The sequence below is a fragment of the Tachyglossus aculeatus genome, chromosome 6, assembly GCF_015852505.1.
Source record: "Tachyglossus aculeatus isolate mTacAcu1 chromosome 6, mTacAcu1.pri, whole genome shotgun sequence".
NCBI lineage: Eukaryota > Metazoa > Chordata > Mammalia > Monotremata > Tachyglossidae > Tachyglossus > Tachyglossus aculeatus.
The window spans coordinates 32,217,259-32,244,650 of record NC_052071.1 but is presented as its reverse complement, the minus strand read 5'-3'; the positions used below and the strand labels follow the sequence as shown (position 1 = coordinate 32,244,650).

At 43.1% G+C, this 27,392-nt stretch overlaps 1 protein-coding gene and 2 non-coding genes across 5 annotated transcripts in view; all 3 read right to left on the bottom strand.

Moving 5' to 3' along the window:
* The window catches only part of PABIR2 (PABIR family member 2), a 30,483-nt gene extending 7,567 nt beyond the window's left edge, over window positions 1-22,916 (bottom strand). Inside the window, exons 1-10 of one of the 3 annotated variants that reach the window (XM_038747848.1) lie at window positions 22,701-22,916; window positions 16,078-16,156; window positions 12,466-12,522; window positions 10,666-10,709; window positions 10,537-10,591; window positions 10,117-10,218; window positions 9,673-9,761; window positions 9,046-9,110; window positions 6,181-6,277; window positions 4,565-4,749 (exon numbers count right to left, since the gene is read on the bottom strand). In XM_038747848.1, coding sequence (XP_038603776.1) covers window positions 4,644-4,749; window positions 6,181-6,277; window positions 9,046-9,110; window positions 9,673-9,761; window positions 10,117-10,218; window positions 10,537-10,591; window positions 10,666-10,709; window positions 12,466-12,522; window positions 16,078-16,156; window positions 22,701-22,816 — 810 coding nt within the window. In that variant the 5' untranslated portion in view covers window positions 22,817-22,916 and the 3' untranslated portion in view covers window positions 4,565-4,643. Of the gene's footprint in view, window positions 1-4,564; window positions 4,750-6,180; window positions 6,278-9,045; window positions 9,111-9,672; window positions 9,762-10,116; window positions 10,219-10,536; window positions 10,592-10,665; window positions 10,710-12,465; window positions 12,523-16,077; window positions 16,157-22,700 lie in introns of those variants that run through there. The other 2 variants (XM_038747849.1, XM_038747847.1) reach the window with 2 other exon arrangements.
* Window positions 2,520-2,666, bottom strand: LOC119930311. Its single transcript, XR_005451791.1, has one exon. It is a non-coding gene; the product is annotated as a small nucleolar RNA U109 (small nucleolar RNA).
* On the bottom strand, window positions 6,399-6,539 carry LOC119930312. The gene has a single exon (XR_005451792.1). It is a non-coding gene; the product is annotated as a small nucleolar RNA U109 (small nucleolar RNA).
* Window positions 22,917-27,392: the final 4,476 nt, after the last annotated feature.

Genomic DNA, 27,392 nt, shown 5'->3' with positions numbered 1-27,392 from the left:
AACTCCCACCTCCTCTATATAGGCAGACAACCACTTTCCCCACTTTTAAAGCCTTGCTAATGTCACTTCTCGGAAAGGCTCCCTCACCCTTCTGTGTCATCTTTGCACTTTAATCTGTGATCTTTGGGCATTTGATATACACCCCACCCTCAGCCTACAGCACTTATGAACATATTTATAAATTATATATTACGTATTATTTATGTTAAATTCCCCCCCACCTAAACTGTGGTCAGGGAACATGTCGACCAACTCTATTGCGTTGAACTCTTCCAAGAGATTAGTAAAGTGTTCTGTACACGGTAAACACTCCAATACTATGATGATGTACAGTTGAATAGGATTGTGACTAACTCTGTTGCATTCCCACAAGCACTTAATACAGAGCTCTGCCCAGATTAAGCACTCAATAGATACTATTACTACACAGCCACAAATGCTCCGGATGGGTATAAAACCGTTGCATAAATTCTGTAGGCTGGTGAGTTTGTAGAACTCAAGGTGCTGGAAACTAACTGGGGAAGGCTTTGAAGAGGTGGGATTTTAAGAGGGTGTATAGATAGGGTTTTAGGGGAGTACTGTCTGTTGGATTTACAGGGAGGGAGTTTCCTGCCAGAAGATCAGTGTGGGAGAGGGTATGAAGGCAGGAGTGACAAGAGCAAGATATGTGAGCTCGTTGCGTGCAGGGATTGCCACTATTTATTGTTGCATTGTACTTTCCCAAGCGCTTAATACAGTGCTCTGCACACAGTAAGTGCTTAATAAATACGATTGAATGAATGTTGATAGAGCTTGAGAGAAGCTGAGAGAGTGAGCTGATAGTAGGTGAAGAGAGTGAGCTGGGCAGTTGCGGGTGAACAGAGCAATTCTCTGCGATGGGAAAAACTAGTTGAGAGCCTTGAAGCTGAGTAGTAAGTGTTTTTTCTTGATGCAGAGGAACAAGAGAGGCTAGTGGAAGGTTTTGAGGAGAGGAGGGATGACTGTCAAGGGATGAATCCAGGCAGCACCACAGACTGGAGGAGCAGGGAGACCAGTGAGAAGGATGTTGCAACAGTCTAATCATGGCATGACTACTGGGGTAGTAGCTGTTTCAGTGGAGATGAAGGGGCAGGTCGAGGAGATACCATATAGGACAGATCAGTAGGATCTTGCAGAAGAAAGTTTATGAGAAAGAGAGCGAGGAGTCCAGGACATAATGGAGACTGTGGGCTTTGGAGACAGGGTAGATGATGTCGTTGGACAGAACTACAAAAGTTAGGAGTATGTTTGTAGTGGATAATATGATAAGTGGATGAATACTTCCGCTTCAGACATATTGAGTTGGAGGTGCTGGCAGGGTATCCAAATGGAGAGGTCCTGAAGACGAGACGATGTGGGATTGTAGGTTAGTTGAGAAGTCTGGGCTGAATAGTAGATTTAGGAGACTTCTGCATAGAGGTGGCACCTGAAGCCATAAGAGCTGATGAGCTCCCAGAGATATTTGAGGGTAGAGCGAGAAGGAAACTATAAGGAGGTCACTGGTGACTTCAGAGAGTAGTCTTGGGAGAGAAGAGAAGTCAAAAACCTATATGGTAGTGGGTCGAAAAGAGAGCTGGTAGAGAGGAAACAAAGGAGGTGGGTGGATATAAGCCGTTCCAAAAGTCTGAATCAAAAATGAGAGCAAGGAGAATGGGGTGATAACTGGAGGGGACTGCAGGATTGGGATAGCTCAGGCAGGAGAGCAGCACGATGGCCTTGGGGCCCTTCCTTTCAGTTCTAAACATCGAAAACGTTCCTTAGCAAAAGTGCCGTCATGTTATATCCAGGACACGACTGTCTACACAACCCAGACCCTCAAAATAAAGTCAGCCATTGAGTCTAAGCCCTGGTCCAAGGGCCTGGAGACTATAATACATCAAGGCAGACTGAAGGGAAATGAAATCTACTCCACTCACCTTTCTCATCCCTTTGTATAAGATTAAGGGAAAATATATTTGTGTAGGAACTGAGGTATTTGCTGCAGGAAGATAGTTGTGTCCTTTTAGCTTATTGGTATAAGGAAACAGAAGAAGGAAGTGAAAATAGGGAGACAGTGGGATTGGTAAATGTGAGGAGGGTCAGAGAAAAATCTGTGGGTCAAAAGAAATTTTAAAAGACCATTTTCAAAGCATTACTTTAGAGTAAAATGACAAGTTATCTATTACAAAGCACAATGAATGAGCAATCCATACAGATGAATCCATTTTATAAGTATCTTATAAAAAAAAAACATTTCAATTCCACTCATGGTCTAAATAACTAAAATTAAGATGACCTATTAAATGAAACCGGGAAGTTACCGTCCCCAACAATCTCTATTGAAAATAGGTTTTCACAGTTACTTTTGATTTTAGATAACATATCAATAAAAAAAATAAAGAAAACTTGCTTTGGCAAAGATTAGTGTTACAATTTTAAAAAGATTAAAATTAAACCAAAATATAATGAAATTCAATTAACAAGTGCATCAAGAGGAAGGCAAGGGGAAATAAATATTTCTTCAATGTAGGAGAAATATACTACCTCTCAACCTTTACTACAAGGCTGGAGGCCCTGAAAACTCCTTTTTTCTTTTTTAATGTAGCATGTTATGGGTGTATTCATGCTCCAAGGGGAAAAGGAGCCGAAAAAGAGTTTATAACATGCAGAGAGACTCAAAGTATAGCTTTAAGTTTGAGATAACACCAATAAATCCTGAGCTGACTAGAGTGAGTAGTTGCTAGGGATGTAAAAGTAAATGTGGCCTTTATCTTGTGATTTTAGGAGGACGCCTGGATATTGCAGGTAGGAATCTATTTTTATATGTAAAGTACTAGCTGGGTCTTCTGACATTCTCCTGGAAAAAAGAAAATGAATTGTCTGATGGGTGAATTTAGACCAGACACAGAAACAGGATAGCTCTGATATTTCAATCACTTGGTCTCTGCTAAAAGTCCCTAGAGATTTTACTATATGGACTCATAACCAGCCAGATAGATATCCCTTGAGAGATTAAAGCCTTGCTTTGAGATATTAAAGCCTTACCTTGAGATGGCTATAGGATTTAAAAGAACATATATTTGCAGACAGAACATTTAAATCAGACTAAAGCCAAGACAACAGTCCAAAAGATCCATCACCCTACAACTAAAACTTTACTGTAATGATTTGGGGGGCACCTACTTTGAAATAAAATTTTCACAAGTCTCTTTTGCCGTCTGGCAAAAAGATAACTTGCCCGGGTGAATGGTCAAGTAACCATGCTTGAGAGTAGAAGCTGCCTGGTTGCTTCTGCTACAAGCAGCCTCTAAGCTAGTGTTTCTAAAATCCAGCTACCAGGGAATTTCTGTGCAGCAGTGGCTGCCACCACTTTAATTAGGAAGTTAGTTTTGCATTATAGACATTTTAACCTGGATAATTTTGAAGGTGCTAAAGGATCTCAGCTACTGTGAGGTTTACCCAGATCTAGAGTGAGGAAAGGTGCAGCATTATACCTGAGGGGAGAGAGAAGAGGTGGGTAAAGTGAGGAGAAAGACAGGCCAGTTTGGAGGAAGGGTCCGATAATAATCCGGTCTGATAATAACAATGGATGAGCCTCATTTCTGGGATTTCAGGACCAAGATCTTGCACAGAGGAGCTGATTAGATAATGGTTTGGGTACACTCTCTTATTGCTACCAGGCATGTTCTCGCCCCAAGTGCAGTGAGTGAAAAGGTGGGGAGGAGTGCGAAAAGCTTATAAAAAATACTCTAAAAAATGTTGGATAATGTTCTCGCTGGGGCCCCAAGTGCAGTGAGTGAAAAGGTGGGGAGGAGTGTGAAAAGCTTATAAAAATACTCTATGAGCAGAACTCTTTTACAGCTGAAGAGGCCACAGCATGGTGCTGACGCTGTACCTTAGTACCATGACCTGGCAGATGGTTGCCTTGGTAGCCACTGTGGCCTTCACCATCATCATCATCATCAATCGTATTTATTGAGCGCTTACTGTGTGCAGAGCACTGTACTAAGCGCTTGGGAAGTGCAAGTTGGCAACATATAGAGACAGTCCCTACCCAACAGTGGGCTCACAGTCTAAAAGACTCAGCTCTAAAAGACCACCCACATTAGTCAGTTATTTTTCAGAATTCCTGCCGGGTCGGTCCATCTTACGGAGTGTCTCTAAGTTGTTTCTTTCGTCAGAAACCTCCAACACTAATGGCTTAGTCTCTGGAGGCAGAACCGAGACTAGAAATCGGGCCTTCTGACTCCCAGAACGGTGCTCTGTCCACTGGACCAACAGCAGGGCCAAAGAGATTGAGGGGTTTTGTGATGAGGGAAGCGGGAGACTTAGAAGGGAGGATGAAGTGAGGTTAAGAGGGGCAGGTAAACGGTGATCCTGGGGAAGCAAGAAACAGACCACCATCTCTCCTTTGGTGTTTATTTCCATTTCTAGTTTCTCTGCCTTTTCTCTTCACCCCCTGCTTGTACCCACTTGGACCACTGGAAAAGAGTGGTCCCAAACACCAGACTGAGACTAGGTGGATGGGCAGAAAGTGTAGGGTACATTTTGGCATCCAACAAAATGTTGTGTTGGCCACAACAGTACTGCCACAGAATTCCATTTGAGAATCACTGCTCTAGGAGGAGGTAAATGCCTCTCAGACTTTAGTGACACAGGGTCAACCCTAGACTACACACTTCCTCCATTACCACAGGGGACGATCTCACGATAGACCTTTCAGAGTCAGCCCCAAGACCTGGAAGATATTGGCTGTGGAAATTAAAAAGATAAACAAATAAATAAAACCCAACCAACAAAAATCTAACCACAAACTGCTTCCCGGACATCCGCCAAAGAATCGGAGAGTCATCGACAACCAGTTCAGTGGCAAGAATGGGAGTGGCTAACAAAAGCAGTCCCACAATAATAATGATAGCATTTGTTAAGCGCTTTCTATGTGCAGAGCACTGTTCTAAGCGCTGGGGGGGGGGGGGATACAAGGTGATCAAATTGTCCCACGTGGGGCTCACAGTCTTAATCCCCATTTTACAGATGAGGTAACTGAGGCTCAGAGAAGTTAAGTGACTTGCCCAAGGTCACGCAGCAGACGTGGCGGAGCCGGGATTCGAACCCATGACCTCTGACTCCAAAGCCTGGGCTCTTTCCACTGAGCCACGCTGCTTCTCAATCCACCACAGGACCAGACAGGGGCAAAACCCTACACAGGAAATGAGGGGTCCCTAGGCCTGGGTAAATAGTGTACCAGCTGCCTCAGTTCCCCTCCACATCCTTCAGTTTGTTCTATTTTATTGTTTCCCTTCCTCTCCCACCTCAACTCACAACCAGTTTCCTGCAATGGGAACAGTAGAAAAAAACCAAAAAACCCCCCAAAAACCCCCAAAACGCCCAAATCCAGCCTGCTCCCTATTTCTCCCAACCACATTCTAAGCCCCTTAAACATCAGCTCCTTCTAGCTAGGTTAGCGTGGCACACCAGAGGCTCAAAGGCTTTAAACACATTATATAGTAAAAATGTCAACAATAATAGACCCAAGTGTCCCATTTCACCAACCAGTTCTTTTGGCAAATTACAAAAAAGTCTTCCCTCCCAATCATTTATCCATCCAGGAAGTCAGAAGCTCAGGTGCTACATAGCTCAGTTAGTACACTAAGCTACCAAGGAAGGCCAGAAAGGAGACTCAGGAAGGCTGGTATGACTACAAAAGTAATTTCTTACACTACTAATTCCACCCCAATATTAATCCTTCAGTATTGATTGTAGAGGCAACCAAGGAAGGCCAGAAAGGAGACTTAGGAAGGCTGGTATGACTACAAAAGGAATTTCTTACACTCCTAATTCCACCCCAATATTAATCTTCAGTATTGACTGTAGAGGTAAAAGTCAGCATAACTCCTCAGATGGTCTTCTGAACGATCTTATGTATAACAAAAAATAAGTGGTCGATCAACTGAAGGCATTACTGAGAAGAACTGAGCATTCCTAACAATCCCTACGGGTTTGCTGGGACACCAATTCCAGCTAGCTGCAGCGAAAGTCAGGCCAGAGCTCACTTGGGTCTTGAGCTAGCTGAGTTTGGGCCTAAATTCTGTCAGGCCAGGCCCCAGATTTGAGGCCATTTACCCCTTTCCACTACCATCCTAGACACATATGTTACAAATCATTTGTTTGTTTGTTTTTTACCATGAGCTGAGATCTGTCAAATGTGTAATATCAGGAGATAGCATGGTGGTAGTGCCTTGGAAAAGTCTCTTTGGCTGACTTTCAGTATCCATTTCACCTAGAACAGAAGGAAAGTTATTATAAACAACAGGTGTAAGCCTGAGGCTAAAATATACTATATACTTCTTAGAATAGAACTGAGCCTTGTGGTATGAGAAATATCTTTCTATGGTGCTTTTCAATGTCAGAGAAATATACTACCACACAGCCTTAACTAAAAGGCTGGCAGCCCTGACGGCTCCTCATTTATGTAGCATGTTATGGATATATTCACGCTCCTAAAAAGAATAAAGAGCTGAAAATGGGTTTCCATCATGCAGAATGAGGCCTACAGCATATAGATTGTAAACTCCCTGTAGGCAGGTATCATGTCTATTAAGTCTGTTGCACTTGCTCTGCACACAGTTGTCACTCGAATATAACTGATTGAGATGAAATACCTGTGAATAGTCAGAGATCTACAGTACATAGATCTAGGGTGGCCCAATGAAAAAAGCACATCATGAAGAGTCAGGAGATGTGGGCTCTAGTCCTAGCTCTGCCACTTGCATGTCTTGTGACTTTGGAAAAGTCCCAACCTACTCAGACCTCAGTTTCTGCATCTGAGACATGGGGATAAAATACCTATTCTCCCTCCCACTTAGACTGTGAGTCTCGTATGGGTCGGAGGTTGTGTCCAATCTGATTATATCAACCCCGGTGTTTAAAACAGTGCCTGGCACGTACTCTCTTCTTTTGAGGGATGGTCACCTACATTTCTGCTTTTGGGGATGCTACTCCCTAAATATCTGGCTTTAGGGTGACAGCCACCTGTCTTCCTTCTCTAGAATGTAAGCTCACTGTGGGCAGGGAACATGTCTACCGACTCTGTTGCATTGTACTCTCCCAAGCACTTAGTACACTAAGCACTCAATAAATACGATCAATTGATTGATTTTTAGAGTGGTAGCCTTCCAACTATCTTATGGGAAGGCGCTGCCCAACTTTATATTGAGGGGTGGCCTCATGAATATCAGTTTTTGAATGGCAACTGCCCAAATCTCTGCTTTTGAGTAGGGCGACTATCACCCCGCTCACCCAAGCCCCACAGCACTTATGTAAACACTCCAATAGTCTATTATTTCCCATATCCACAATCTATTTTAATGTCTGATTCCCCCTGCAGACTCTAAGCTTCTTGCGGGGAGGGCTCACATCTACCAGATCTATTGTATTGTACTTTCCCAAGCACTTAGTACAGTGCTCTGCTCACAGGAAGGGCTCAATTAATACTACTGATTGACAATATATGCTTAATAAATAACTTCATTATTATTAGAAGTAGCAATTTACTATAATGGAGTAGTAAAAGAAGCTAGATTTATTTTACTCTCTGGGTACCTCCTATGGGTGGATTGAGAAAAAGGTTGTATAGGCTGAGGTATTTTTTGTATTCATTTAATGACGGTTTGAAAATAATGAATAAAAATAAACAAGACAGTAAAAAAAGTGGTTTAGAAGTACAATCACATCTTCAAAGTCCACTACTAAGCAATTTTTAAAAGTTGAGAAATACACTATTAAGGAAGTACCTTTATTGGAAACACCAAAATTTCTAAATTTTTAAATTTCTCAGGAGTGATCAAATAGCCTGTGCACACCTGACAGACTGTGATTGACTGCACAATAAAAAATTTAGAAAACTTTAGTGAGAAATGAAGAGACTGAACAAGTGTCCAGACTCTGTCTGACTTGATTATCTTGAATCTACTCCACCACTTGATACAGTGCTTGGCACATAGTAAGGGCTTAGCAAACAACAACAATCATTACTAAGTCAAAACCTTAACATTTTCATCAAAGTGGAAGACACCCGCACATGAATCAATTCAATTTTCATCTTTACAAAAACTTTTTAGGAATAAAAGTAAATGCTCCTCCATCTGGTGTCTTTTGGAATGGCTTAGGGCAAATAAATCAGTGGGGAACAAAACCAAAAATGCAATCCACCCATTTCTGGAAAAATTCCATTTAAAAATGAAATTTACACTTATGAAATTAACTGCTCCTCTGCAGAACATTTGGGGACTCAGGTTTCTGTCTCTAGATAGCAAGCACCTTAACCTACGGAAAATAAAACCAATAATTTGAGTACTTTTTAAGCATTTACTCTGTACTAAGCACTTGAATAATAATTATGGTAAACAGCATGAGTCTGCTCTCCTCATTTGTGGATTTTTCCTTTGCTGTTTAGTTTTTCTGCTGTGATCTTTCGGGCATACCAACTCATGACACGCAGCCCATCTCACTCTCTCCCCCTCTTCCCCCGCCCAGTCACCGTTCAGTTTTTCAATCTTCAAAACTAGCTCCTTCACACACATTAGGTCAAATTACATGAGAGCCCTCCAAAATTCATTTCACACACAATATTTTGAAGAGTCTCCTTTAGATCCTACCTTTCCTTTCCCCATTGAGTTTAATGATTTGCCAGATGCATCTTTTGGCTGAATGTTCCCCTCAAGACTTTCAGAAGGTCCCTATTCCAGGATTCTCTTCTGCAGCACATACAAGCTGCAAACTTTTTTTTATTAGAATGCTTAAAAAATAACACTCTTAAGCTTATCAAGAATATTACAATGAATTAGAAAGTATTAGAAGTTAGTAGAGGAAAAATGCTACTGAAAAGTAAAGAGTGCTAAATGAAGGCATTTACAATCAGTAGCAGTAAACGATCAGTGGGAATGAAAATGCACTACAGTTAGGGCTTGTGTGTGATTTTCAGACAAGAAATCTAATTCCTAGCTGATCCTAAACTCGTATTCATAACATGAGAAACGTCCTGCCTACCTTTTCTTTTAAGAGGACCAAGAACACTGGGCCTAATGCAGTTGATTGGACTCTGACTTCTTCTGCTAAAAAAATAAAGTTAAAATACTGGCATCAGAAAGGTTTGAAGTACTTCCAAGTTACCAGCTAAACAGTATGGACAGCTCAAAAGCTCAGACCCCATTTTAAGTATTCTGGAATAACAATTCTGTGCAATTCAAATAACACCTGCATAACTGAGGTCTGACTATGTAGAGACAGGACAGAATGGAAAAATGGAATACATTACACTCCGCTTTAGTGGTATTAGGAGGGGAGGAAACCCTAAACTTTAAAAGAACAAAGAAACCGGAATGTTGTCTTGACTATACTAAAAATTCACTTTACTCCATTTTCTATTCCCTCCCAGAAGACAGAACTAGTAGTTTAAAAAAACAAATAGTGAACATTTAAAAAAAACTGCCATCATGTACCAAAAATGCAACTCTGTAAATAAGCCTACCTCCACACTACGCGATAAGCATTCAGTAAATACCACTGATAGATAAGGGTTGCCTGTCTCAAATCAAGAGGGTCTTGTGTGGCCAAGTAAAAAAACACCCAAAACACACGAGGCTCTTCTGTCACATATAAGGTAGATACACTTACTTAGAAAATCGTCTTGTCGGACTGGGGATGGGACTTGGAGGTAACCCATTGCTACTCACAAACATTTGTAAGGAAGGTGAAAAACATTGCTGAAGAAAAAAAAGTACTGATTAAAACATTTCTAGAACATTTAAAAACTAAATCTCAAGCCCTTATGGGGGTCTGTCTTCTGTCTCCCTCTTTCACATTCACATCTGCAGAAATGTAAGCATATAGCTAAAATGCAATTATCAAAATTCTACTTAGTCTGCAATGTCATAAAACAAGATTGTTTGAAAAGTGCTCACATGAAGTGCATGGCCCCATCCGGCTGGACAGACAATTTATCCTAAGAAATTTTAAGGAATCTTCCTATCTTAGTTAATCTAAACTTTAGTTATATATAACTAAATTAGTCATCAGGGATTCGCTTAAGTTCCTCTATAAAGCACCCTTTTTTCTTACCTTTCCTATGCCTCTAGTGGGTGACGGGGCTGGAGAGACTGGAATGAAGTCAATTCGTTTCGGAGATGAAGATTTGTCAGATTTGTCAAAGTCATTATCACTCTGAAAACAGAAAATGTTAACTATATATAACAGAAGCATTAACACAGCTGTAGAATCTAAGCCATATGCCATATTTTTTGGAAAAACAATCAACATTTAGATTTTTAGAATGAAAACTCCTGCTCCAAGTACCTCAATTTATATAATGCAACCATATTTTCTGCTTGAAAAATGGAGGCAAAACTGCAGCACTTTGATAAGAGTTCAGTATGTAGGTGAATGGCTCAATGAGTGGAACTACAGAACAGTTTAGGAAGCTCAGTACTTAAAAATAAATCTGAAGAGGGAACACCTTTAAATGACGTGCAAAAAAATTACCAGACTCAGGCTCTCCTCCCATGACTGACTAATCTGCATTGCTGTTTGCACTTCCCTAAAACAGAAAAAAGTCTCAGTGCCAGACAGGACACACTTTAGACTCATCTCCCCTTCTTATCGAACACTCACCTTTCATGTGCAGTTTCTCTGTTCATCAAATCCACCCCTTCCTCCTGCAAAGGTAGTCAGCAGTTAGAACATTATCTAATATTTCTCTATAATTAAGTTTCGCTACCTTGACTTAGTTGGCGATCAAATTTCCGGTACATTTAAGAAGAGATAGCATTCAGAGGTCAGAGGTTCAGAGGTCTCGAGAGTCATCGTTCTCTTCACTCATTAGCTACGGTGATTGTGTAGGGCAAGGCTGAAAAGGTAAAATGAGGCTCTTCCAGAGACACTTTTGCCCTAAAATTGTGTTCTTCCTGGTTGGCTAGGGAATCCACAACAGCTACTCGGGAACTCAGACAGCTCATGGCTTCTTCCTCACTGCCACCTGCTTGTCTGCAGGCCTTCCCATGGTGGCAACAGGGTGGGCCGGTAAGGGCTCGGGGCTAGGAAACTCTGAGGTTCTAGCTGTCACCCAGGCAAATATACTGATCAATCAATCAATCAATCGTATTTATTGAGCGCTTACTGTGTGCAGAGCACTGTACTAAGCGCTTGGGAAGTCCAAGTTGGCAACATATAGAGACAGTCCCTACCCAACAGTGGGCTCACAGTCTAAAAGGGGGAGACAGAGAACAAAACCAAACATACTAACAAAAATTAATAGAATAGATATGTACAAGTAAAATAAATAGAGTAATAAATACGTACTAACATATATACAGGTGCTGTGGGGAAGGGAAGGAGATTTTTGAGGAGGGGAGTAACATGCCCATCCCAGTAACATGTAATGGGGACGGCAGGCTTCCGAAGGTGGGGAGGAGTGTCAGAGACAGAGCTTGTGGCTCCAAAAACATTAAATCTTATCTGCCAACAGAAGATTCAGGCTAATGTTTGCTAGCAGTTATTATAAGGTTTGCCAGGCAGATTTTTCAAACAAAAAGTTACGTCAAAAAACAAATCATCAGTGGTATCTGAGCGCTTACTGTGTGCGGAGCGTTGTACTAAGCCCTTCGGAGAGTATAATGCAATGGAGTTGGTAGACACATTCCCTGCCCATGACAAGCTTACAGAGACCCTATCCTCCCACCGCACATACTTGCTTGATCTACAAACTCAGAGAAAATACAATCTAACAACTGAACATACCTGGGAAAAGTTATAATAATAATTTTTTAAATAATAATAATTGTGGTATTTGTTAAGTCCAAGGACTGCACTCAGGACTGGGGTATATTTTATGTAATTCTGAAGGAGAATTCCATAGGAAAAATAATTTTATAATAATTTTATTTAATTATTATATTATATATTATAATAATAGTATATATTAGTATATATTAATATCATATATTATTATAATTATAATGTATTATATTATAATAATATATTGAATGATATTATTTGTTAAGCACTTACTATGTGCCAAGCACTGCTCTAAGCACTGGGGGAGATAAAAGGTAATCAGGTTGTCCCACATGGGGCTCACAGTCTTCATCCCCATTTTCCAGATGAGGTAACAGGCACAGACAAGTTAAGTGACTTGCCCAAAGTCACACAGCTGATAAATGGCGGAGGCGGGATTAGAACCCATGCCCTCTGACTCCCAAGCCCAAGGTCTTTCCACTGAGCCACGTTGCTTCTCTATATGAGCTGCAAACCTGGAGAATAAAATTTCTAGCAGGGAAGGTGAAGAACATCTTTAAAAACCAACCTGAGCTTCTTGGTGTTATTTTTGCATGCTATCGTGCAAAATTAAAATTAAATGAAAATGTAGTAGTCTTCATTTTTTTTTTAATCCCTGAAGTAGTAAATGAAACTTACTCTTTTGATTTGATGAAGTCTACTACTAGGAATACGGATAGGAGAGGATGACAGCAACTGGGGAAAAGAAAAAAGTAAACATGCTTTATTTTCTGTGTCATAAAGCAGCAGTCTGCAGTCCGAAGTGTTCTACAATCTCTATCCAGTAACCTACTCATATTTCTCTTTTCAGTTCTTACAGATGCCCTTAGAAGGGTGTCATAGGAATGCACAACTTGTTTTTAAATAACTAAAAAGTAACGCACGGGGGGGACAATACGGAATTTGCAAAGTCTGTTGCTACTCTACCTCAGAGTATCATCAGCCTTGGTATTTATTGAGCACTTACTGTGCACATACTACTATACTGTCCTTGGGAAAGTACACTACAACAGTTGGTAGACACATTCCCTGTTCACAATGAGCTATCATCCCGCTGTAGATCCACAGGAGATTCATTTCTATTAGAATAACAACTGTGGTATTTGTTAAGTGCTGACTACGTGCCAGGCATCTACTAAGTGCTGGGGTAGGTACAAGGTGAGTGGGTTGGATACGGTCTCTGACCCATGCAGGGCTCCCAGTCTCGATCCCCATTTTACAGATGAGGTAACTGATGCACAGAGAAATTATGTGATTTGCCCAAGGTCACACAACAGAAAAGTGGCAGAGCCAGGCTTGGAACCCAGGTCCTTCTGATCCCAGGCCCATACTCTATCCACTAGGCCACACTGCTTCAGCACTGTAAGGCACTAATTTTCCCAAATACATATCCCGTTGCAGCTGAAAAAATTCTAGGCAAGCTCTATACCATGCCACTGCACCCAGTTGCATCTTCGACTTGGGGCTAGAACAGGTACGCTGGGAATTTACTACTACTCCTAAAACATTCACTACAAATCCCAGCCCTGGAAATCCAGACACTTTCTGAGCAACGTTGGACACATTCTTTGCCCAGTCTACATTACTTTGGAAGACAAAGTCCCTGATTTAACCCGAGACGCTTTAAGGCAGTCATCCCTGCTGCTCAAAGGTAGATTTTTAAAGTCGGCTACTGTAATCCAGTCTTGGAAAAGTTGCTCATCACTTGCGTGCAGTGAGAAGCTACTTAAAAATTGATAAATAGAAATGATTGGGGACAATATTAACTACACATTTCTCTTCAAGGGAGAATACAATCTAGGAAAAAAATTACTGAAGGCTATAAAAGAAACTGTACATTTCATTAACCCTAGTTGGCAACAGACATTAAGATTCACACAGATTCTGGAAGAAAAATGTGTCCTAATTTTTTCCTTTCAGGGACTGGATCCGTTTTACGCAGTTACAAGGTTATGGCCCTGTTTCTCTCTTGTCTGATGAATACTTCCACATCCTGGACACTGTAAGTACCCTCTTTAATGGCAGTATCAGAGAGAAGTGATAATGATATTTATTAAATTCTTACTAGGCGCTAACTACTGTGCTAATCACTGAATTAGACAATTATCAGACAGTCCCTTAGGGCTCCCATTCTAAAAGACAGGGAGTGCTCCAGTCTACAAACGAGGAAATGCAGGCACAGAAATGTTAGGTGAAGTGCCCAAATTTTCAGAGTAGACCATTAGCAGAGCTGTCACTATAACCTGAGCCTCTTAATTTTCAGCCCCATGCTCTTTCTACTTGGCCACTTTAGAGTGAGCTTTCAGAACTTTTTTTTTTTAAAGAGTATGTGTTAAGTGTCTTTTTAAGGGTATGTGCCAGGCACTGTGGTAGATACAGGCTAATCAGGTTGGACATGGTCCATGTCCCACGTGGGGCTCAGCCTTAATCCCCATTTTACAGATGAGGTGACAGGCATAGTGAAGTTAAGTGACTTGCCCAAGATCACACAGCAGACACGTGGCAGAACAGGGATTATAACTCAGTTCCTCTGACTCCCAGTCATGGGCTGGGAAAGAACTGCTTCTTTTTCTAAATAAAAATGTTTTATACTCCAGAATGAATGCTGAAAATGAAATACAGTAAAAACCGCATGGGCCAAAAATCTAGGGTCCAGCTCAGAATCACACTTTTATCCAGCCAGACCTAAATTTCCACGAGGGAAGGAAATAATATAACAAAGTTAACAATAAGGCAATAGAAAAGAGCAGGAGGGATATGACTAGGAAACCAAAGGAAACTATGTATTAGTTAAATGTGACTGTAAGCTCACTGTGGGCAGGGAATAACAATAATAACAACAAGTGTCTAACAACTCTTGTACTCTCCCAAGAACCCAGTACAAGTGTTCTGCACAGAGTAAGCACTCAAAAAATACCACTGATTAGGATAATAATTAAATGTGGCATGGCAGAAAGAGCTTGAGCCTATAAATCAACAGACCTGGGTTCTAATCCAGTCCCTGCCACTCACCTGCTATGACCCTGGGCAAGTCACTTTACTTCCCTGTGCCTCAGTTTCCTCATCTGTAAAATGAGTATTAAGTGCCCATTCTGCCTCCCCTTTAAGACTGTGCACCCATACGGGAGGGGGCTGTGTTGATCAGGTTGTCTTGTATCTACTCCAGCACTGAGTAAAGTGCTTGACACATAGTTAGCGCTTAAATACTACAGATATTATTAAGTGCTTACTATGAGCCATGCACTGTGCTAAGTGCTGGGGGAGATACAAAATAATCCATCGGACACAGTCCCTGCCCCATATGGGGCTCACAGTCTTACCTTTCTTCTAGCCACTCCTCAATAGGGACAATAGCTAACCTACTCTCCACAAAACCTTATACTGCACATTTCAGGAACTTGCACCTAATGAGACTCTATGAAATCCAATTAAGCACTTAACATAAATCACTCTGAAAAACCATGGGAGAGAGTCACATGGCTGCAAACTGGTATTCATTTCCTTAAAAAACCCCAACAACCAGGCAAGGAAAAACCTTTGCTGGAATAACAAAACTAAAAGCACAAAGGAAATACGACATCTGAAAATGACTTTTAAAAAAAACAAATGCATGAGGCAGTAACCTATTATTCAACCCATTGTTTTATCTCTACTACTATAAACCAAACTACATCAGTATTTGAGGAATGGCTGTGATGGGATAGGATATAAAAATAAGTAAGCTTAGTAAGATCACCAAGTGAATAAAACCACATCCTATCTTCTGAAAGGATTTTTATTTTGGAAAAATAGCCATCTTCCAAACTAAAGTAAGGAACAAATAGCCATCTTCCAAACTAAAGTAAGGAACTAACACAAGCTCCACCACTGTTGAAGTGATTTTCCATTCTCACCTAACTCAACACAGATATTCAGACAGAAACTGAAATAAATAAATATGTACCTCACAGCAATAATGCAAAGAGTGATAAATAAGTAAGCAGATATTAAAATGTATAGCAAATAAGAAAATACGATAATTGATGGTACCTGAGCACTTGCTGCGTGCAGATTACTGTACTCGCATTGTACATGAAATCAAGACTCGTTTTTGCACCTATCGGCAGCAGATGACCAACTAGTTTCAGCAGGCCAATTACATGAAAAACTATAAACATATCAGTTGAGTTTTTTCCTTAAAATTGGATGGCTTTCCCTAGACTTCTTGGTTCTGACCGAAAATGATTGTGAAAAAGGTAGGTTATAGGTTACCAGGCTGTGACGGTTCATAACTGTTGTGCTGTTCCTCCGGGTTCTTAATACATATGGTTGAAAAACCTGTGAATTATCACTGGAAGAAAAAAAGGTACAATATTATTAAGTCTCTTCAATTAGACATGTCAGCACAGTGTCAACCTCTTTAAGGTCAACTGCTTTATGGTCACTTTGTTACCTAACACTCAGAGAGAATATGGTTTGAGGAAGCAGTAGAGGCTTAGGAAAAAAAATCCGATCAATTTAATGACTCTGCCAATTTCACAGATCGATACAATTATAGGAGACAGATTTCACTTGCAGTAACTAAACAATTCAAGGCCCAAGACCGCTCCGATTTAACCTTTGAAAGGCAAACGTTAAATGCCAAACAGATTTTTTCCCTGGAGTTATCAATTTACTTTGTTTCAGGAATGGCAAATCGTTTTCGCTTGGCTAAATGGATCTGTAGAGTTAAATCTTAATATAAATGTTCTACTCAATTGATATTTTTTCTTTTCCATTTGTTCCACCCTGTGCTTTGGACATTTTTGGCTGATCCCAGTTCCTCAAGGCTTCACCAAATGACTATTTACTAGAATAAACCCACCAAACTTTGCATTTCTATCTACTCAAAATGGGAAAAACCCACTGAGTCCCCCAGTTGATTCTTCTCAGCCTAATTTTCTTTCCTTTAACCCCGCCTCTCCCTCACTGACTGCCCTCCACACTCCAGAGAGCCCAGACAGTACTCATTCAATATAATTGTCTTTATTGAGCGCTTACTGTGTGCACAGCACTGTGTTAAGTGCTTGGAAGAGTACAATAGAACAACATTATTCCAACTCCCACTAACATTTGAAGCGACATGCTGGGAAGCAGCACGGCATAGTGGACATTGCACAGGCCTGGGCGTCAGAAAGTCATGGATTCGGATCCCGGCTCTGCCCCTTGCCTGCCGTGTGACCTTGGGCAAGTCACTTAAGTTCTCTGTGCCTCAGTTACCTCATCTGTAAAATGGGGATTGCGACCGTGAGCCCCAAGTGGGATAGAGATTTGTTGCATTCATTCATTCAATCAACCGTATTTCTTGAACGCTTACGAGAAGCAGCGTGGCTCAGTGGAAAGAGCACGGGCTTGGGAGTCAGAGGTCATGGGTTCAAATCCCAGCTCCCCCACATGTCTGCTGTGTGACCTTGGGCAAGTCAATTTCTCTCAGCCTCAGTTCCCTCATCTGTAAAATGGGAATTAAGACTGTGAGCCCCACGTGGGACAACATGATCACTTTGTATCCTCCCCAGCGCTTAGAACAGTGCTTCGCATATAGTAAGCGCTTAAATGCCATCATTATTATTATTATTATTACTGTGTGCACAGCGCTGTACTACGCACTTGGAATGCTTAGTACAGTGCTCTGCACAGTAAGCGCTCAATAAATACGATTGATGATGAATGTACAATACAGCCATTAAACACAGTATGCACCTCAGCAATTAGTACAGTGCCTGGCATATAGTAAGTGCTTAATACCATAATTACTATTATAATTTCCCGAGTCTTTTCGAACCATCGTTGCTCCTATCACGTTTACAACTCCATCACAATTTATTTTTTTCCCTAGGGTTAAATGATGTACATTTAAGGCAGCTTGAGAGGCCAAAAAATGCCTCAGGAGGTCAACCACCCTTACTCTAATGTGCAGGGCATTTTTTTTGTTCATTCATTCAGTCGTATTTATCGAGCGTTTACTGTGTGCAGAGCACTGTACTAAGCGCTTGGGAAGTACAGGTCGGCAACATTCATTCATTCAATCGTATTTATTGAGCACTTACTGTGTGCAGAGGACTGTACTAAGCAATTGGGAAGTACAAGTTGGCAACATTCATTCATTAAATCGTATTTATTAATAATAATGATGGTAATTGTTAAGCGCTTACTATGTGCAAAGCACTGTTCTAAGCGCTGAAGCTAATAATGGCATTTATTAAGCACTTACTATGTGTAAAGCACCGTTCTAGGCGCTGAGGAGGATACAAGGTGCTCAGGTTGTCCCACGGGGGGCTCACAGTCTTCATCCCCATTTTACAGATGAGGAAACTGAGGCCCAGAGAAGTTAAGTGACTTGGCCAAAGTCACCCAGCTGACAATTATTCTGAACCCATGACCTCTGACTCCAAAGCCCGGGCTCTTTCCATTGAGCCACGCTGCTTCTCTATTTATTGAGCGCTTACGGTGTGCAGAGCACTGTACTAAGCGCTTGGGAAGTACAAGTCGGCAACAGAGACGGTCCCGTTGTTGTTGTTGCTATTTTTCCTAATGTTACAAGACAAATGGGCATCCAAAGCAGGGCTCGGGGAGGGGGTGAGTTAGGGCGGGTGCTGGGGGTCCAGGGGTGGGGGGCGTGCAGGGCAGTGCCCCAGGGGCTGCCCAGCCAAGGATTTGGGGCCGGCATCATTCATTCAATTGTATTTATTGAGCGCCTACTGTGTGCAGAGCACTGTACTAGGCGCTTGGGAAGTACAAGTTGGCAACATCTAGAGACGGTCTCTACCCAACAACGGGCAGACAACAAAACAAAACATGTGGACAGGTGTCAAGTCATTAGAATAAACAGAAGTAAAGCTAGATGCACATCATTAACAAAATAAACAGAATAGTAAATATGTGCAAATAAAATAGGGTGAAAAATCTGTACAAACATATATACAAGTGCTGTGGGGAGGGGAATGAAGTAGGGCGGGGGGAATGAGGAGGGGGAGAGGAAGGAGGGGGCGCAGTCTGGGAAGGCCTCCTGGAGGAGGGGAGCTCTCAGTAGGGCTTTGAAGGGAGGAAGAGAGCGAGTTTGGCGGAAATCTCCTCACCGTGCCTCGTTGTCACTTGTCCCACATCCTCCCCCTGGCCTGGAATGCCCTCCCTCCCCACATCCACCAAGCTAGCTCTCTTCCTCCCTTCAAAGCCCTACTGAGAGCTCACCTCCTCCAGGAGGCCTTCCCACACTGAGCCCCCTCAATCAATCGTATTTACTGAGCGCTTACTGTGTGCAGAGCACTGTACTAAGCGCTTGGGAAGCCCAAGTTGGCAACATATAGAGACAGTCCCTACCCAACAGTGGGCTCACAGTCTAGAAGTCCTTCCCTTCTCCATCCCCCCCGCCTTACCTCCTTCCCCTCCCCACAGCACCTGTATATATGTTTGTACGTATTTATTATTCTATTTATTTTACTTGTACATATCTATTCATTTTATTTTGTTAATAGGTTTGAGTTTTGTTCTCTGTCTCCCCCTTCTAGACTGTGAGCCCACTGTTGGGTAGGGACTGTCTCTATGTGTTGCCAATTTGTACTTCCCAAGCGCTTAGTACAGTGCTCTGCACACAGTAAGCGCTCAATACGATTGACTGATTGATTGATGTGCGGAGGGAGGGCATTCCAGGCCAGGGGGAGGACGCGGGCCGGGGGTCGATGGCGGGACAGGTGAGAATGAGGCCCAGTGAGGAGGTACCTGTATATATGTATATACGTTTGTACATATTTATTACTGTTTTTTGCTTGTGCATATCTATTCTGTTTATTTTATTTTGTTAGTATGTTTGGTTTTGTTCTGTCTCCCCCTTTTAGACTGTGAGCCCACTGTTGGGTAGGGACTGTCTATGTTGCCAACTTGTACTTCCCAAGCGCTTAGCACAGTGCTCTGCCCACAGTAAGCGCTCAATAAATACGATTGATTCCCCTCTCCATCCCCCCCGCCTTACCTCCTTCCCCTCCCCACAGCACCTGTATATATGTGTATATATATTTGTACGTATTCATTACTCTATTTTACTTGTACATATCAATTCTATTTATTTTATTTTGTTAATATGTTTTGCTCTCTGTCTCCCCCTTCTAGACTGTGAGCCCACTGTTGGGTAGGGACCGCCTCTATATGTTGCCGACTTGGACTTCCCAAGCACTTAGTACAGTGCCCTGCACACAGCAAGCGCTCAATAAATACGATTGATTGATGGATTGATTCCAGGCCAGGGGGAGGATGTGGGCCGGGGGTCGACGGGTAGGGGCTGTCTCTATATGTTGCCAATTTGTACTTCCCAAGCACTTAGTACAGTGCTCTGCACACAGTAAGCGCTCAATAAATACGATTGATGATGATGACAGGTGAGAACGAGGCCCAGTGAGGAGATTAGCGGTGGCAGAGGAGCGGAGGGTGCGGGCTGGGCTGGAGAAGGACAGAAGGGAGGGGAGGTAGGAGGGGGCGAGGGGATGGACAGCCTTGAGGCCGAGATATATTTACAATGTATGTATATAATATGTATGTATATAATAAATATATACATATTTATTACTCTATTTATTTATTTTACGTGTACATACCTATTCTCCCGGGACTCCGTTCCCGAGAGGCCCGCCCGCCCTCCATCACACCTCGTGGCCCCCGCTGCTCCCGAAAGGCTCCCCTCCTCAGAGCTCCCCCATAGACGCCCCCTGCTTCCCCCCCCCCCCCTTAAGGTGCCCCCCAACCCCCCTTCCCGGTCCGGTCCTGACTGACTCTCCCCCCCCCAACCCCGGGAAAAAGGCCCTTGTTATCACCAAGTTACATTAACCTCATTCGCACCTACTCAGCCATCAACCCCCGGCCCTGGAATCATCATCATCAATCGTATTTATTGAGCGCTTACTATGTGCAGAGCACTGTACTAAGCGCTTGGGAAGTACAAATTGGCAACACATAGAGACACTCCCTACCCAACAGTGGGCTCACAGTCTAAAAGAATGCCCTCCCTCTGCCCATCCGCCAAGCTCGCTCTCTTCCTCCCTTCAAGGCCCTACTGAGAGCTCACCTCCTCCAGGAGGCCTGCCCAGACTGAGCCCCTTCCTTCCTCTCCCCCTCCTCCCCCTCTCCATCCCCCGCATCTTACCTCCTTCCCTTCCCCTCAGCACCTGCATATATGTTTGTACATATTTATTACTCTATTTATTTCACTTGTACCTATCTATTCTATTGATTTTATTTTGTTAGTATGTTTGGTTTTGTTCTCTGTCTCCCCCTTCTAGACTGTGAGCCCACTATTGGGTAGGGACTACCTCTATATGTTGCCAGCTTGTACTTCCCAAGCGCTTAGTACAGTGCTCTGCACACAGTCAGCGCTCAATAAATACGATTGATTATTATGTTGCCAATATGAAATTATGTTGCCAATTTGTACTTCCCAAGCGCTTAGTACAGTGCTCTGCACATAGTAAGCGCTCAATAAATCCGATTGATGATGATGATGATGATTTTGTTAGTATGTTTGGTTTTGTTCTGTCTCCCCCTTTTGGACTGTGAGCCCAATGTTGGGTACGGACTGTCTCTAGATGTTGCCAACTTGTACTTCCCAAGCGCTTAGTCCAGTGCTCCGCACACAGTAAGCGCTCAATAAATACGATTGATTGATTGATTGTTGGGTAGGGACCGTCTATGTTGCCAACTTGGACTTCCCAAGCGCTTAGCCCAGTGCTCTGCACACAGCAGGCGCTCAATAAATACGATTGATTGATTGTTGGGTAGGGACCGTCTCTCGATGTTGCCAACTTGGACTTCCCAAGCGCTTAGCCCAGTGCTCTGCACACAGTCAGCGCTCAATAAATACGACTGAATGAATGAAAGGAGGAGGAGGAGAGGAAGGAGGGAGCCCAGTCTGGGAAGGCCTCGATAATGCGATGGAATGAATGAGGGAAGGAGGGAGGGAGGGAAGGAGGGAGGGAAGGAAGGAGGGAGGGAGGGAGGGAGGGAATCAATCAATCAATCAATCGTATTTATTGAGCGCTTACTATGTGCAGAGCACTGAACTAAGCGCTTGGGAAGTACAAATTGGCAACACATAGAGACAGACCCTACCCAACAGTGAGCTCACAGTCTATAAGGGGGAGACAGAGAACAGAACCAAACATACCATAGGGAGGGAGGGAGGGAAGGACGGAAGGAGGGAGGGAAGGACGGAAGGAAGGAGGGAGGGAAGGAAGGAAGGAGGGAGGGAGGAGGGAAGGAAGGAAGGAGGGAAGGAAGGAAGGAGGGAAGGAGGGAGGGAAGGAGGGAGGGAGGGAGGGAAGGAGGGAGGGAAGGAAGGAGGGAGGGAAGGAGGGAAGGAGGGAGGGAGGGAAGGAGGGAGGGAGGGAGGGAAGGAAGGAGGGAGGGAAGGAAGGAGGGAGGGAGGGAAGGAAGGAAGGAGGGAGGGAGGGAGAGAAGGAGGGAAGGAGGGAAGGAAGGAGGGAGGGAAGGAGGGAAGGAGGGAGGGAAGGAAGGAGGGAGGGAAGGAAGGAGGGAGGGAAGGAGGGAGGGAGGGAAGGAGGGAGGGAAGGAGGGAGGGAGGGAGGGAAGGAGGGAGGGAAGGAGGGAAGGAGGGAAGGAAGGAGGGAGGGAAGGAGGGAAGGAGGGAGGGAGGGAAGGAGGGAGGGAAGGAAGGAAGGAGGGAGGGAAGGAAGGAGGGAGGGAGGGAGGGAAGGAGGGAGGGAGGGAAGGAGGGAGGGAGGGAAGGAGGGAAGGAGGGAGGGAGGGAGGGAAGGAAGGAGGGAAGGAGGGAGGGAGGGAGGGAAGGAGGGAGGGAAGGAGGGAAGGAGGGAGGGAGGGAAGGAAGGAGGGAGGGAGGGAAGGCCCGGTCTGACCTGAGTCCGTGGATGAGCGGGGCGCTGTTGGATCTGCGGAGGCCGCCCCCGTCGGCGGGGGCCGCGGCCGGGCCGCTCGGACCCTCCAGGTCCAGCTCCATTTTCTCCTGAGCCATCGACGGACGGACGGGCGGGCGGGCGGAGGGAAGGAGGGACGGAGCTGGGCAAGGACAGGCTCTACGCGGCGGCGGCCCCGGGGACCATGCTGCTGCTGCTGCTGCTAGTGCCGCTGCTGTGGTCCCGGCTCCAGGCTGGGCAGCGGGCCGGGCAGCCCCAGCCGCAGCCCCGGCCCCGGCCCCCCATGCTACGCGCCCCGGCCCCGGCCCCGGCCCCGGCCCGGTGGAGGAGCAGGCCTGGGGGGGCTAGCGCTCGCCCACTCGCCCCAGGCCCACTACGGTAGCCACGGCCCGAGCGTCGGCCGGCGCATGCGCCCCGCAGCCGCCCCGCCCCGGCGCCTGCGCGGAAGCCCACCCGGCGGGGGAGGAGGTGCGCCTCCGGCGGGCGGGGCGTGCCCTCTGCGCCCATTGGCTGGCGCCGACTGGCGCTGGAATTTGAAAAGGACCAATAGGGTGGAGGAGAGAAAGGCCCTGGGACCAATGGGGAGCGAGGAAGACCGCCCCCCCCCCCCCCCCCCCCCCCACCGCGAGGGCCGGAGCGCCCTGCCGGCATTCATTCATTCAGTCGTATTTATTGAGCGCTCACTGGGTGACAATAATAACAATAATGATGGCATTTAGTAAGCGCTTACTATGTGCAAAGCACCGTTATTTATTTATTTGACTTGTACATATCTATTCTATTTATTTTATTTTGTTAATATTATAATTATAATATATAATATATAATATGATTATATAATATAATATATTCTATGATATGATTATAATGTTATAATATAATAATGGCATTTATTAAGTGCTTACTATGTGCGAAGCACTGTTATTTATTCATTTGGCTTGTACATATCATCAGCATCATCAATCGTATTTATTGAGCGCTTACTATGTGCAGAGCACTGTACTAAGCGCTTGGGAAGTACAAATTGGCAACCTATAGAGACAGTCCCTACCCAACAGTGGGCTCACAGTCTAAAAGGGGGAGACAGAGAACAAAACCGAACATACTAACAAAATAAAATAAATAATATTAGAATTATAACATATAATATATAATATAATAATACAATAATATAATATATTCTATGATATGATTATAATGTTATAATATATTAATGGCATTTATTAAGTGCTTACTATGTGCAAAGCACTGTTATTTACTTGGCTTGTACATATCTATTCTATTTTATTTTGTATATATAATAGTAATTATTATTATTAATGCATACAATATATAATATATTATATAAATATATTAACATATATTAATTAATAATATATTATATAATATGATTATGATATAAGAATGGCATTTATTAAGTGCTTACTATGTGCAAAGCACTGTTATTTGTTTATTTGACTTGTACATATCTATTCTATTTATTTTATTTTGTTAATTTTAAAATTATTAAATATAATATATAATTATATAGTATGATTATATAATATATTATATAATATGATTATAATATTATATATATAATAATGGCATTTATTAAGTGCTTACTATGTGCAAAGCACTGTTATTTATTTATTGTACTTGTACATATCTATTCTATTTATTTTATTTTGTTAATATAATAATAATAATAATAATATATAATATAACACCTGGTCACCTTGTGGCCTCCCCAGCGCTTGGAACAGTGCTTTGCACATGGTAAGTGCTTTCCCCCTTCTAGACTATGAGCCCACTGTTGGTTAGGGACCGTTTCTGTATGTTGCCAACTTGTACTTCCCAAGCGCTTAGTACAGTGCTCTGCACACAGTAAGCGCTTAATAAATACGATTGAATGAATAAATAATAATAATAATAATAATAATGGCATTTATTAAGTGCTTACTATGTGCAAAGCACTGTTATTTATTTATTGTACTTGTACATATCTATTCTATTTATTTTATTTTGTTAATATAATAATAATAATGGCATTTATTAAGTGCTTACTATGTGCAAAGCACTGTTATTTATTTATTGTACTTGTACATATCTATTCTATTTATTTTATTTTGTTAATATAATAATAATAATAATGGCATTTATTAAGTGCTTACTATGTGCAAAGCACTGTTATTTATTTTACTTGTACATATCTATTCTATTTAGTTTATTTTGTTAATATAATAATAATAATGGCATTTATTGAGCGCTTACTATGTGCAAAGCACTGTTATTTATCTATTTTTCTTGTACATATCTATTCTATTTATTTTATTTTGTTAATATGTTTGGTTTTGTTCTCTGTCTCCCCTTTCTAGACTCTGAGCCCACTGTTGGGTAGGGCCCGTCTCTATACGTTGCCAACTTGGACTTCCCAAGCGCTTAGTACAGTGCTCTGAACGCGGTAAGCGCTCAATAAATGCAATTGATTGATTGATTGGGGAGGTTACAAGATGATCAGGTTGTCCCACGGGGGGCTCACAGTCTTAATCCCCATTTTGCAGATCAATCAATCAATCAAGCAGCGTGGCTCAGTGGAAAGAGCCCGGGCTTTGGAGTCAGAGGTCAGGGGTTCAAATCCCGGCTCTGCCACTTGTCAGCTGTGTGACTTTGGGCAAGTCACTTAACTTCTCTGTGCCTCAGTTCCCTCATCTGTAAAATGGGGATTAAGACTGTGAGCCCCCCGAGACAACTTGATCACCTTGTAACCTCCCCAGCGCTTAGAACAGTGCTTTGCACATAGTAAGCGCTTAATAAATGCTATAATAATATTTATTATTATTATAATAATATAATATAATATAATAATATATATTATTATTATTATTATTGTAGGTCAGTGTTAGCTGAGGGAAAGGTGAGGGCTGGGCTGCTGTCGGGGAAGAGTGCGGATAGGTAAGAGTGAGGAAGTTCGGCTGATTGTGAGGAATTTGTTTAATGCAAAGAGGGTTGGGAAACCTTTGGAAGTTTTTCAAGAGTGCGGAGATGTGAACGGAACAATTTTTTTAGAAAAATATTACCAGTAGCAGAGAGAAAAATCAATCGGATAATAATAGTAATCGTTTAACAAATTGTAATACTTCTTAAGCACTTGCTATATACCAAGCACCGAGAAGCCAAGTGGCCTACTGGATAGAGTACGGACCTGGGACTCTGAGGATCTGGGTTCTAATCCTGCCTTCGCCACTCATCTGCTGTGTGAATTTGGGCAAGTACTTAACTACTCTGTGCCTCAGTTCCCTCGTCTGTCAAAGGGGATTAAGAGGCAGAGCACTGGACTAAGCGCTTGGGAAGTACAAGGTTCTAATCCCGACTCCGCCACTGGTCAGCTGTGTGAATTTGGGCAAGTACTTAACTTCTCTGTGCCTCAGTTCCCTCATCTGTCAAAGGGGATTAAGATGCAGAGCACTGGACTAAGCGCTTGGGAAGTACAAGGTTCTAATCCCGACTCCGCCACTGGTCAGCTGTGTGACCGTGGGCAAGTCACCTCACTTCTCAGGGAATCAGTTCCCTCACCTGGAAAATGGGGATGAAGGCTGTGAGCGCCCCGTGGGACAACCTGATTACCTTGTATCTACCCCAGTGCTTAGAACAGTGCTTGGCACATAGTGAGCGCTTAACAAATACCAACATTATTATTATTATTATTATTATTATTATTATTACAAGTCGGCAACATATAGAGACGTTCCCTACCCAACAACTAGAAGTGGTATCTTCCCCTAATCCCTCGGTTCCTTCGGTCTTAGTACATTCATTCAATCGTATTTATTGAGCGCTTACTGTGTGCAGAGCACTGTACTAAGCGCTTGGGAAGTACAAGTCGGCAACATATAGAGATGGTCCCTACCCAACAACGGGCTTACAGTCTAGAAGGGAGAGACAGACAACAAAACATTTATTGAGCGCTTACTGTGTGCGGAGCACTGTACTAAGCGCTTGGGAAGTACAAGTCGGCAACATATAGAGACGGTCCCTACCCAACAGCAGGCTCACAGTCTAGGAGAGACAGACAACAAAACATTTATTGAGTGCTGTGTGCAGGGTACTGTACTAAGCACTTGGGAAGTACAAGTCAGCAACATATAGAGACGGCCCCTACCCAACAACGGGTTTACAGTCTAGAAGGGAGAGACAGACAACAAAACATTTATTGAGCACTGTACTAAGCGCTTGGGAAGTACAAGTCGGCAACATATAGAGACGGTTCCTACCCAACAACGGGCTCACAGTCTCGAAGGTGCATCTTCCCCTAACCCCTCGGTTCCTTCGGTCTTCGTCTGGAGGAGGTCTTTCTTGCCTTTCGTTAAATTAACGTTGACACAGCTTTTTCAGGCCTTCGCCCCAAATGCAGCAAGCAGGCACAAAGTACCGCCGATCACCTCTGAATGCGGCTAGGAATCTTATTTAAGAAAAAGTGAGCAGGCACGCTGTATAATGCTCAATAAAAATATAACTAGGACACCAAATCAGAGCAATAAATCATCGGAATAAAACCAGAGTCCTCATGAACGCCCATTGTTGGGTAGTAAGTTGGGAAAAACAAGGCTTCTGGGAGCGTTTTTACAGGTTCGTTTATTTCATAGTTTGCATGGAATATGAGAAGCAGCTTGACTCAGTGGAAAGAGCACGAGC